At 38.3% G+C, this 14,090-nt stretch overlaps 1 protein-coding gene across 1 annotated transcript; it reads right to left on the bottom strand.

Annotated features, from left to right (window-relative positions):
* Nucleotides 1–400: 400 nt before the first annotated feature.
* On the bottom strand, nt 401–859 carry LOC131145819 (uncharacterized). The gene has a single exon (XM_058095003.1). It carries the CDS (start codon nt 857–859, stop codon nt 401–403), a length of 459 nt encoding a protein of 152 aa, XP_057950986.1.
* Between the last annotated feature and the right edge of the window lie 13,231 nt (nt 860–14,090).

The raw sequence follows: 14,090 nt of genomic DNA, 5'->3' as shown, positions 1-14,090 counted from the left end.
CAAAGTAAAACAACACTAACACACATAGTAACATAAACATATTATGTGGGCATTTAATGTTGCCCTCTTTAGGCGTACCCAACATATAGACGCGCATCAAGGCATCGCCGCTGCAAAGCACCAGATTATTCCTTTGGTTCTAATTTTGGTTTAGATCTGGTGCATTATTCGGAGGTTCTTGAGATTCCCAAGCTATGCGACCCTGTTTGCCACACCTATAGCATACAACACTCCTACTCCGGCATTCTCCCCAATGCCACTGATTACATCTAGGGCAATGGGGGCGTGAAAAATCGCCCTGTCGTCCCCAATCACCCTTTTCTGATCCCAAGCTTGCTGCATATCTCCACGACCCTTGTTTGACGTTTGTTTGGGATCGTGGAGACACATGCCTCTTCCTTCATTTTGATGCCTCCATCCTCCTCTGCAAACTCGACTCTGCCACTGTAGCTTTCTTCACCAACTCCATGAAATCCTGAATCTGCAAACACGCCATATGCTCGTGGATCCTCTGATTTAGGCCCCTCTCAAACCACCTTGCCTTCTGATATTCATTTCGAACTATAGAAGGTGCAAAATGAGATAACTTCAAAAATTTAGCAGCGTAATGCTGAATAATAAGGCGCCCTTGAAAGCTGAAAAATTCTTCTGCCTTTGCATTTCTAGTCATGGCGAGAAAATATCGGTCATAGAAGACTTGCTTGAAGTGACCCCAAGTCATAACTATAGGTACCGCTCGCTGTTCCACAATTAGATTCAACACATGCCACCACCATTCAACTTCTTCAACCAGCTCGAAAGTGGCGAAGAGGACCTTCTGCTCCTCGATACAATTCAGTACAGCCAGTATTTTCTCCATTTCTTTCATCCACATCTCAGCCTTAATTGGATCAGTGCCACCCTCAAAAGGTGAGGGTTTCAGACGAGTAAACTAATCAATGGTGCAACCCTGGTGCACTAGTGGATAGCTTGTTCCCCCGAAATCCCGTCTCATTTCTTCCCTAACCTGACGAACTATTCCTTGTAATAGCCGGGAGGTGTCAATTTCATCCCTGCTGGAAGCTCCCGTCTCGCTTCCTCCTCCTTCATCCACGCCCTTGCCTCTAGGATCCATCCCTAAATATAAATATACAACAAAGGCAACTTATAATCTCCACATCGTCATATATTTAACAAAATCACAAAACGTAAAACAAAATTAATATCCATATCCTTAATTAAACATCCAACATCCATTCGTCCACAATCATCTGAACTTTCAAATTTAAATTCCAAATTTCAGTTCCACAACTCGAAAACATCAACGTCGATGGATTTACAATGGTTTTCTGAAACCGTCGACTGATTCAGAAAATCCGTCAAGGGATTTCTGCCTCCAAGTTACGAAACATCCTTAAGCTCTTGTAAATACCCTAATCTACCCATTCATACTCTCATTCAATTCAAACCTATACTCTGGTATTAATCCTCCTAAAGTCTGCAAGACCGTTGTGCTCTAATACCAACTGTAATGCCCCGGACCCGCCACGTGGGGCTCGGAGTATTATAAGACCGACACACGTCTCTGATACCATTCACACAACAGAATATAATAAAGCAACCTCAAACATAAAATACCAGAGTTCTATATTTAGACATTATCAAACTCATATCACACATCCACGTTCTCTATGTTACAAAACCTAGATGAAATGAAATAAAACATAGAAACTAAAACATAACCGTTTAAATACCACTCACAAAACTACCCCACCCTGGAGCTATCTAAGCTCGATCACCTGGATAACCTGAAAAGTTTAGAACATCGACGGGGTGAGACACCTTAGAGTAAGAAAAAAATAATTTATAATAGTGTGTGGTTGAAGTGTTTAATATATACATTTAAAATATTCATCCAAATGTGTTCATGATCTACAAGTAGCCCAAATATCGTGCCTATGATCACACAAGGTCAACATCTTTGCCATCCAATCACATGCTGAGAACCATCAATATTTTACTAGTAATTCCTGAGAATAGAGAAATCTACCCACCCATACAAGTAGTTTCCCTCTGCTTTAGTGCTAACACCAGGGCACTCACCTTTCTCAGTAAGCACTTGGGTTATGTATCCAGGTAAAGTCACCGAGAATAGGGAAGGTAACCCGCCCATATAAGTGACCTCCCTCTACTCTGGTATCCACAAATAATTACTAGAGTACTCGCCTCTCTCAGCAAGCCCTCGGGTGGAGTAATCTACTTTACCATAAATACTTAATTAATTAAAATCACACACAACCTACAACAATTGTTCACATAATTTCACACATACATCCGTGTCACAATCAATCCACACTGGATATTCATACAATCTCCATTTATACCTACACGTGGTCTACATTCACATATCATGTAATCGTCCACACAGAACTGTAACACACACATCATACATGTCCACACAAGACAAATCAAACCACAACATAAATGTCCACACAAAACTGGCCCACACAGGACTAATCAAACCACAGCATAAATGTCCATGATTACGCACTAAAACTGTGTAATTAGGCATCTTAATTCGGGCATTATGACTTCTATTTTTAATTAAATGTCTACTTACGTCCAATATTTTAACAAAGTGTCATATTCATGATTTTTTATTTTTATTGAACAATTTATGAATATTTAGTAATTTTTTATAGTAGAAAAATTCCTAGGAGTTAAAACCGGCACCAATTTGTAATTCGCGTATAACTTTCTCGTCTGAATACCAATCAAGACGATTCAAATTTTTAGAGAAAGATGAGAGGATTATCTACAACTTCTGTGTTTTTTTTTTTTTTCGAACGAAACGGGCTCCAGGAAGGTGAAACTTAGCCATGATCGCGGAGAGCAAAAATGAAGGAAAAAAAAAGAAAAAATAAATAAAACTATGTTTTGATATGACCCGGCCATTAGTTGGATCAGGGTGGGGCAGCAAGCCCCTTCCCTTTAAAATCCTCCTTTCCTGCTCACAGTAGGGAATCCCCTTTCTTTTTCTTTTTCTTTTTTTTTTCTTTTTTTTTCCTTTCCCCTGCTCCCTGAGTCCTTCTCTCCCAAACTCTCTGTTTTACTCTTCCTTCTCATTCTCTTCCTCTCTTCTTCTCCCTTCCCCTGCTCCTCCTTCTTCCCTAGTTCTTCCTCTTTCCCTCTTACTCTCTCCCTGCTTCCTCCCTATATTCCAGCAAACAAGTAGCTCTATCTTCTCCAGTCGGATCTGTTGCAGCAGCCAAGCAACCCGAGAACACCTCCACCCTACTCCAGCCGTGCATAGCTGATGCAGTCAACCATACCAGCAGACCCGAGAGGCTCTCTGCACCCCGTGAAGCTCTCCGGCCACCCCCTGCAGCTCTCTCCTCTGCCTCTCGAGCACAGCAACCAGATTCTCAGCTCTCTGCTGCAACAGCCTTGTCCCCCTCGGCCAGCAACAATAACCATCCCGAGATGACCACTCTAGCTCCACCGCAGCACCACCAGTCCACAGCCGGCCACATAGCCACTCGAGAGCCTCTGCAACTCTCCTCTCTCTCTCTCTCTCTCTCTCTCTCTCTCTCTCTCTCTCTCTCTCTCTCTCTTTCTTTTGTTTCTTCTTTCTTTCTCTATTATTTCACTTCAAGTAACAGTAATGGTTTTTTTTAGTTCAATTGAAGTATACCTTTACTGTTGGGTTGAGTTATTTATTCGAAATTTTAAATTTTTCTTTTTTTTATTTATTGATTATTATTATTATTATATTAAAATTGTTTTTTTTTTTTTTTTTGTGTATTGTTTGCTTGAGGTAATTTTTTGTGTTTGACTAGGTTTGTTGATTTCTTGAAAAAAAAAAAGAATAAATAAAAAAAATACAAAAAAAAAGAAAGAAGTGTTCTTATTTTGAAGTTTTTCCAAAAATCTAGTCTTTTTGTTGAAGCTTGTTTTAATTAGGGTCGGTTTTATCAAGGTTCATATTTTTCTTTGTATTTTGTTATCGTTCAAATATTAGGTTTGTGTTTGTGTTTGTGTTCTAATTCAAGGTTGTGATTTAATTTAAAGTTTGGTTTTTTTAGTTTGTGCGTTTGAATCCTATCGAGTTTCCATTGCGTATTTTAATTCGGAATTCAAAGTTACCATCTTTAATCAGTGCGTGTTTCGATGTTCCTTGAGTAGAATAGGGTTTCCATTAGTACTTTTTAATTCAATGCATATGAGTTTTAGGACTTTCAATTGCGTGTTTATTTAATTGTCAAAAAGAATCTCAACAATCTTGGAAACCCGAATCTGAACTGAATTCAGTACCCTTTTTAATTTTGATTGGGAGAATGTAAAATTTAAGATTAACGCATTCCCTGAGAAGATGATCTAACCCCTGGGCTAAATACTACACGACATAACTCCTATAGTTGGGATAACTTTTGAGCTGCTCATTTTTCGAGTGAGTCAAGTTTTTGGCGCCGTTGCTGGGGAATGTCGGTTTTAGTCTCAAATTAGCATTTTTCCCGTCATTTTAATTAGTCTTATGAAAAAGAAAAAGAAAAAGAAGAAGAAAAAAAAAAAACAGAAAAAATTGCGTTTTGGATAAAGACACACATAAATATGGTTGCACCTACACCGCGCACGATAATGGACTTTTTGCAGCTTGAATACGCCACTGCATCCTCTTCCACTGTTTTGCCTAATGAAGAACTTGTTTTCATGATGCAACATGGCAGGACGTCATTGCTACCCGAGTTCTACGGGACGGAATTTGAGTGCCCCTATCAGCACTTAGCAAAGTTTGAGTTAACCTGCAATATGTTTTTCTCTTATGCTAGAACTAATGAATCTATTAGACTGCATTTATTTATTGCTTCTTTGCAGGATGGGGCACAGATGTGGTTTCATTCCCTAAGACCTCACTCTATCACTAATTGGGCTGATATGGAGTGCGAATTTCTGCTTGCGTTTTGTCCTTTACAAAGAATTCAATTTTAGCAGGAATAGATTATTCAGTTTGTGTAGCACGGTGACGAGACATTTCGGGCTTGTTGGGAGCGATTCAAGGATATGCTAAGTACTTGTCCACATCACGGGTTTGACTCATGGAAGTTAGCTGACTGATTTTATACTTATCTTACCCCTAATTGCAAGTACTTTGTCCAGACCATGTGCAATGGAGAGCCCTTTAACGAGGATCCAGATCAAGTACTATCATTCTTTGATTACCTAGCTGAATGTGTCCCACAATGGAATACACGATACAATCAAGCACCCATGATTGTACACCCTATTAGCACAATCAGTGGTAGAGATGCATATGCGCCAACATATTACCCAGACAACTCTCCACCTCAATATCAGCCCCAACAAATCCCTCAAAGTTGTACACCGTCAGAACTTTTTGAGGATAGCATGACACAGATGATGAACATGCTCCAAAAGTTCATGCAGACTCAAGTCAATCATCATAATGAATTATAGGACACCATTAATGTGATAAGCACGCAATTGGATATCTTAGAAAAAGAGGAATTGCTTGTGGAACCTCAGCCTAGTCTTCAAGAGTACCAACAGCCACAACAACAAATACACAATGCTTCTCTTGAGATAGAGGAGGCCGCCATCACTTCAAGAAGCGGAACAGAAGTTCCCCAACCTAAGATACTTATCATCAGGAAACCAATTGTCTCGACACCAGAAGTTACAATTGAAGAAAATGAATTCAAAGATAAATTAGATGAAACGGGCTTAGAAGCAGAACAGTTAGTTATTGAGGATACTGATACCAATAAGGAGTACCAACCTGTGGTACCTCATACTCAGAGCTTGGAAACTGTGAAACCATCACTTCTGACTAAATTAGATGTCAAGAAGCCCAATGTGGAAGTAGCTCCATGCAGTGGTAAGATGATATGTACACCCGATAAAGAGGGTGAATAGACTGATGAGAATCTAACTTTCAAGGAATTAGGTATAACTTTTAATGTTAACGCTTTTGAAGAACTAAAGGTAACTGTCCCAATAACTTTCCCTCAAACACTAGTTCATAAAGAAGTAAATTTCCTAGAAAAGTTGTTAAATAAAGACCCTTTCTTGTTGAAACAAGAAAGTCGACTTGCACACGTATTGTCTGGTATTCTGACACTTATTAATTCATTTGAGGTTGATTTTCATGCAGGTATGAAGACTGATCCATTGTGGCGGCTCAAATTCGGAGACCTGCTAGTGCAATTTATAGACCTGCGCCCACCAGATGATGTTCTTCTTGAGCCTCCGCCAAACAATTGTGATGTTTTTATTTCCCTTCTTTTTCTCTTATTTTATTTTTAGTTAATTTTCAGGTCCATTTTCTCATAGTTCAGTTTTTATTTTCCATTACCTTGTCACTCAGGTATGCCCTACTTTTCCCATGCACAGTTTTTCTATTTCCCCCATGCTTTCACATTGAGGACAATGTTCCACTTTAGTTGGGGGGGAGGGTGAGCATTCGCATGTGACATTGAGCACATATACGTACTATGTGATGACCTGCTCATTTTCCATATATTATTTTTTTCTTAAAATATAATAATAAAATCAATATCACATATTCCAGCTCTGCAGATCATAATCCACCTAGACCCGTGGGTACCAGGGATACATCAGAACACAAAACTTAAGTCTAAACAGCAGGAAACATACAATCATATACATCTCATTATACCTTACATCACAATACCAGAGTTATTACAATCACTATATGCATATATACATTACACTTAACCCAAAAAGATGTTTTAGGGCCATTTCCACAAAAATACATCCGACCCTATCAAAATACTTACTCTTCTGGAAGGGCAACTCTATAGTACTAGACCAACGGGGCTTTACCCACTCTCCTATTAGGGGCTCCTGAAAAGTTTATAAAATTTTGGGATGAGACACCTCTCAGTAAGGGAAATGAACTAATACCAGTGTGTGGCAACATGAGAACATATTCAGTAACTGTTTGTCAAATCTAGGAAAATATATATATATATATATATATATCATCAAAACATGGCAGAATATACTGCATTTTCATAAACATATCTCATCTCATATAATAATAATAACACAAAAACATTCTTGGTAGGTGAGCTAGCTGTTGTCATGTATTACCCCCACATGATTGGGTTGTGTGGCCCGAAGGGGGGACCTGACAATAGTTGGCCAACCACTGCCAAGTCAAAAGTACAATCTATAAGTTTGATGGGTCTGCCTGACCTGGTCCGTACATCAGGGGCGCTCACACACTTCTTAAAAACCACATCGACCATCCAATCTCACACCACTCCATACAGCGGCATTAACACAGATATCATGATCATGATGACTATGGATACATAGCAATAGTACCGTGCAAGTGCTAGCCTAGACCAAGCCAACCAGGTTTTGATATCATATAACAAATACTAAAATTGTGATACATAGATATCTCATATCATTAATTATCAAATCAATCAAGTCATTTTGCATATATACGTATATCATGAAAATCATCGGCCCGTACGCTGGTATTACACATTTTATCATAGCTCGGCTCGTACGCTAGCAAATCATATCATAGCTTGGCCCGTACGCTAGCAAATCATGTCCATAGCATGGCCCGTACGAGATTAAATATGTGCTCAAGCCTTATTTGAATAACTAAAAATTTCTCCAAAAATAATTTTTCAAATAAAAAGAATGGGAGAAATTTTGATCATTGAAAACCAATGATGTAAATAAAAAGGCAATCAAGTATTACATATTAACATGAATATAAGCTCATGCTTTTCTAAATAAAACCCCCAAGATGTTTTTCTCCAAAAAGAATTTTTTTAAAAAAGAAGAGTAGAGGAGAAAATTGAACTTTGAAAAATAAAGGGAACAAGGTCTTCAAGTAATATACATATGAATTAAATAAATGCTTGAGCCTTTAAAAAACAAAACCCAATTCAGCTGAGGCTTTCCCGAGAGGGTCGACCGGCTGGGGCCAAGCCCCGGTCAGCTGAGGATTCAAAAATGCGAGCTTCGGTCGGTTGAAGCCAAGCTTAGACTGCTGTCCTCGGGCTTTTTGTGCGGACACCTTTTAGTATTTTGACTATAACTTTTTCCATACAATTCCAAAGTGGACGTTCTCAGTATCAACGGAAAGCTATGATAAAATCCCACAACTTTAATGCTGAACACTTTTTAAGATAAGAAGTTATAGATTAATAAAAATACCCATCAATGAGACAAAAGAAACATAAAGAGAGTTTTTCTATTACAGACACTTTTCAATGACTTGGCCATAAAATTTTCTATGTAACTCCAATTTGGACGTTCTTAGTATCAACAGAAAGCTAAGAGAACCTCCCATAATTTTCATGTTGAACACTATTTAAGAAAAGAACGAATTGATCAAGAAAATTACTCATATTTACTGTTCGGTTGACTCGCCGATTGACAGACCCCTTTGAAAAATTTAGTTTTTGCCTTCTTTTAACTTTAAAACCATTTTTAAACCTTTTTATAGGTTAGGAATTTTATGAAAAATGTTTTTCATGTTACTTGGAGGTCCTATGGTCAATCTAAGGTCATTTGAACTTTAATATAAATCACATGAACATGCATGCACATACAATCCAAAGTTACTATAACAACCCAAAAAATAAAACAAAGGTCTTCATGCTTTGCTCCTTTATACACCATGGAATATGCCTTGGAATATGATCATTGATGTGCATTCAAAGCTTCCATTTCTTATCTATTACCCATGCTTAGAAAAATGAACCTGTTCATGCACTTAGAACAAAGATAAAATACTATTGTTTGTCATAATCAAAACAGTGATCAGACTCAAAAAGTCAACATGATTAATGCAAAACTGGTATGTACACTATTAGTAAATCACTTTAAATTTTCTACCGCTCAACATGACAAGCCTCGTGAATGAACACAGGGGTTTCTTTGATGAAAGTTCTTTGGATCTCGTTGACAAAGACACGTCTCGTTGACGATAAGATACCGAGGGAGGGTTTAAGACAGACTGAAACTCGTTGACGAGGGTACAAGTTCATCGACGAATTTTGTACAGGACTCGTCGATGAGGTGATGTGTCTCGTCAATGAATTCAGCTCTATAAATAGCTGAAACTTGGATTTTTGATAGAATTTTCAGCGTAAATCACTCCCTCTCTCTCTCCCTCAAACCACCCCTCCCCTTCTCTCTTCGATCTCGGCCCCATTTCTCAATGGATCGAAGATCTGAGGTCACCACAACGCTCCTAGTGAAGTTCACTACAAGTCTGCCATAGCTGATCGTTGGAGAAGTTGGTTTGGAATTCATCCCAATTTCAGGGTAAGTTAATTTATTTAAGATTTCCTTTTCCTACAGTTATAAGAAATTTTGTATGCAGAAAAATACTGATATTTTGTTCTGGGGGATGTTGTTTTCAAGATGTTGAGCTGGTAACCCTGCGGGTATAGGGCCAGAATTCAGTAGGAGTTTTTCCAGAATCTAGGTAAGGGAAATATGCTATGCTAGAGATTTTGTTATATATTTCTGAAGATTATGAATGTATATTTACAAGCATGCAAGTCAGGTTATTTTTCCAGAATATTATGAATATTATTTTACAGCAGAAATTACATAAATTGAGCATGAGATTTTTAGTATTTAAATGTGTGACATGAGTTTATTACAATATGGTATGTTGATCATGTAACATTATAGATATTTAGATATACAGATTAATAGCAGAAATGAGACTAATAATGCTTCTCAGAAAAACATGATTTCTAAACCATAACACTTAGACAGATTATACAGTTATAGCATCAAGATGCTATAATTAGATTATTCAGAGATTACAGATATTATATACTGAGTATACAGATATTATATATAGATATTATAGATAGTACATACAGAAATTACAGATGATACATACAGATATTATATATATATATATATATATTTCAATCAGATATCTCAGATATTATAGCTCAGAATGATAGTGTTATGGTTGTTTTTGAAATCATGTTAAAAGCAACAAGATATATAAATACTTACCTATGCATACAATATTACACAATATCAGAACCCTGTGGAAATTTCAAATAGATAAATATACAACAGAGCACGGTACCATTGCTAGTATAGAATAAAGTGCCACCACATAACTCAGATAGTATGTGGATTTTGTCTAGCCGCACCATGAGAGATTGCAGTCTCCCCAGCGAGCTGGGTTAAGGTGGCCGGTTAGATGATGTTAGAGTTTGGAGTTTGCTCGGAGAGATTGCAGATATAGATTGACTTACCTGGTGGGCCAACCAGAGTAAGTCCAGCCTACGGGCCACACAACCCTATCATATGGGGTTATATCATTATATACAGATCCCAGGGTATAGGAGAAGTTCCTATGTACAGATATATCACACAGCAAAAGTTTATATTATTATATCAGCAGTATTTTTAGATAGCAAATTGAAAGTCACATATATATACTTTAAATTATATTATATATATTCTGTACAGTTTATCTGCTTTCTCAGATTACAGTATCAGTATTATTTTAGTATTTTAAATGTTTAACTCAGCTGCCATACACTAGTAATAGCATATTTCCACTTACTGAGCGTTGTCTCATCTCAGTGACTGACTATTTTTCAGGAGATTCGGCTAGGCAAGCAGATCACGCTCGCCGATAAAGGTTGACTAGAGCTACCCTTACTGGAAGGGTAGGTGTGTTTTGGTATTAATGATTTGGGGATAGTTTCCAGATTTTAATGTTGTCACTAGGTATTTAGTATTGTAAAAAAATATATATTTCATATTATTATAGATTTCTGGTATTGTGTATAAGACAGTGTACAAATTTTCAATTACCGCTACTTAGATGCATATGATATACAGTATTATTCTCAACACTCCTTAGAGCCTGAGTTTACTAGTAGTACTTAAGACAGATGACATTTATTATATTCAAATAGAAAGAAAAAAAATTTAATATAGCAAGTCATTATAGTTTGGTATCGGAGCCTAGGTTGTTAGGTTCTGTAGATTATAAAATGGAGCAGGAACAATACCAGAAAATAGGAAAAGAATTCAAGGTTTATTCTGTGGCTTGAATACAGGATTATCGTGGTGATTTCTATGTTTTTCCTTGGGTGACAATTTCAGTAAAATCATAGTAAATTATCAATGAGTCGTGTGTTTGGGTTACAGGATTGGATGTTGGGGTAAGAACAGGGGCATTGTTTGAGTATTTAAGATTTGTATGGGAGATAGGATACTGAAATGATGCTCTATGTATTTTTAGGATGGATCTAGGGAGCAGTGGTATAGATGCATTTTGCGGATGAAGCATTTTGCGCAACGTCACTCAACAGGTGATAGATAATGGCCAGGAGCAGAGGAGAGCGTGGCTGCACGATTGAGCAATTTACGCGGATGAAGCCTCATTCTTTTACTAGAGGACCTGACCCAATTGTAGCTGGGAATTGAGTTCAGGATGTTAAGGAGATTCTAGCAGTGTTGACATGTACGGACAAGCAGAAAGTGGTATTTGTGTCATTTAAACTAACAGGAGAAGAAAAGCATTGGTGGATATCAGCATGGTTAATTGAGAAGCAGAGGTCAGATCTAGTACCAGTATCATGGAGTAGGTTCAAGGAATTATTCTTCGAGCGATATTTCCCTGATATCATTTGGAGTGCAAAGGCAGCCAAATTCCTACATTTGGCTCAAGGGCAGATGACATTGTCCTAGTATGCTGCACAATTTATCGAATTGTCCCGTTTTGCCCCACACTTAGCACCAGATGAAGAAAAGAAAGCAAGAAAGTTCGAAGAGGGTCTGAGACAAAATTTATTTAAGCAAGTCATTGGCTTCCGAGCTCAGACGTTCGCAGAGGCGGTGGATAAAGCTGCTATCATTGAGAGTGGTATGTAGAGAGGTGCTACAGCTCAGGGCCACAAGAAAAGGTCCGTGACTCAAGATCTACAGGCGAGTTCTAGCCTAGGGCCATGGAGAAGAGATCGATATGGAGGTGGTCAGGGACGGATGATGGGCCACAATGGTTATCAAGGTGGATGGGTTGTTCCTACTTGTCCTAGGTGTGACTATAGACATCCAGGTGAATGTAGAATGGGTGAGGATGTCATCTACCGATGTGGGAGACCTGGGCACAGATCTTGATCTTGTCAAGGATTGCCAGCTCAGGCACCAGCTCCCAAACCGTTTCGAGGTGGTTACCAGGCGCCCCGTGGAGGGCAACGGAGGAATACAACACCAGCAAGAGTGTATGTGTTGAAGCCGGGTGACGCCGATACAGCTGGAGATGTAGTTACAGGTACCTTTACTGCTTTCTGATATATAGATGTTGTTTTATTTGATACAAGTGTCACCCACTCTTTTGTTTCTATGGTGTATGCTAAATTAACGGGATATGAAGCATGATAGTTGGATATTGGGTTAGCTGTAGCTACACTAAATGGGTCAATGGTGAGATGTAAAAGGGTACTCAGGGGTTATCCAGTAACTATTTAAGGAAAGATATTGCCAGCTGATTTGGTGATATTAGAAATGCAGGGATTTGATATAATTATGGGTATGGATTGGTTAGCAGATAATCATGCTAGTATTGATTGTCATTTGAAAAAAGTGAATATCAGACCTCCAGGCGAGCGAGAATACAGATTTCTTGGTTCGCGGGTATGTTCTTTGCCACAGCTTGTATCAGCTATTCAGGTGAGAAAACTAATTCAAGAAGGCTGCAAAGGATTTGTTGCCTACATTAAGGAATTGCCAAAAGAAAAATTGAAACAAACTAATATCCCTGTGGTCAAAGAATTGTCAGATGTATTTCAACAGGAATTACCTGGTTTGCCACTAGAACGTGAAGTTGAGTTTACTATGGATCTTCTACCGGGGTCAATGCCAGTATCTAAAGCTCCTTATCGAATGGCCCCAGCCAAGTTGAAAAAGTTAAAAGATCAATTGCAAGAATTACTGGATAAAGGATTTATCAGGCCTAGCGTGTCGCAATGGGGAGCACCAGTTTTATTTGTGAAAAAAGAAAGATGGGACCATGAGAATGTATATAGATTACAGGGAAATAAATAAACTGACAGTTAAAAATAAGTATCCTCTTCCTAGGATCGATGACTTGTTTGATCAGCTCCAAGGGACCCAGGTCTATTCTAAAATTGACCTGCAGTTAAGTTATCATCAGGTGAGAGTAAGGGCAGAAGACACTCAAAGACGACATTTCAAGAGAGATATGGGCATTATGAGTTCTTAGTAATGCCATTTGGGTTGACCAACGTTCCAACGGTATTCATGGATTTAATGAATCGAGTGTTCCATCTGTACTTGGACTAGTTTGTAGTTGTATTTATTGATGATATACTGGTCTACTTGAGGAGTTTTGAGGAGCACGAACATCACTTGACGCTAGTATTGCAAACATTGAGAGAGAGAAAGTTATATGCAAAGTTTAAGAAATGTGAATTCTGGCTGAGGCAGGTTTCTTTTCTTGGCCATGTGATCTTTGAGGTAGGTGTATCTATTGACCCGAGTAAGATAGAGGCAGTGGTAAATTGGGTAAGACCTGGTAATGTTCAAGAGGTTAGGAGTTTTCTAGGTTTAGCATGCTATTGTCATTGCTTTGTAGAGGGGTTCTCCAGTCTATCAGCTCTGTTGATGCAACTCATGAGGAAAAATGTAAGATTTGAATGGATTGATGACTATGAGCAGAGCTTTCAGGAATTGAAATAGAGGTTGGTTACTGACCCAGTGTTGGCTATCCCCTCAAGGGAAGATGGGTTTGTGATATACAGTGATGCAACCCTGAAGGGTCTTGGGTGCGTATTAATGCAGCACGGTAGGGTTATCGCATATGCTTCTAGACAACATAAAGAATATGAGAAGAATTATCCTTTGCATGATTTGAAGTTAGCTACAGTGGTATACGCTCTTAAGATCTGGAGGCATTATCTTTATGGTGGAAAATGTGAAATCTTCACGAATCATAAGATTCTGAAATATTTCTTCACCCAGAGAGAATTAAACATGAGGCAAAGAAGGTGGCTAGAATTTATTAAAGATTATGACTGTACTATTAGTTA

The sequence above is a fragment of the Malania oleifera genome, chromosome 13 (assembly GCF_029873635.1).
Source record: "Malania oleifera isolate guangnan ecotype guangnan chromosome 13, ASM2987363v1, whole genome shotgun sequence".
NCBI lineage: Eukaryota > Viridiplantae > Streptophyta > Magnoliopsida > Santalales > Ximeniaceae > Malania > Malania oleifera.
This window is presented reverse-complemented; position numbering and strand designations above follow the sequence as displayed.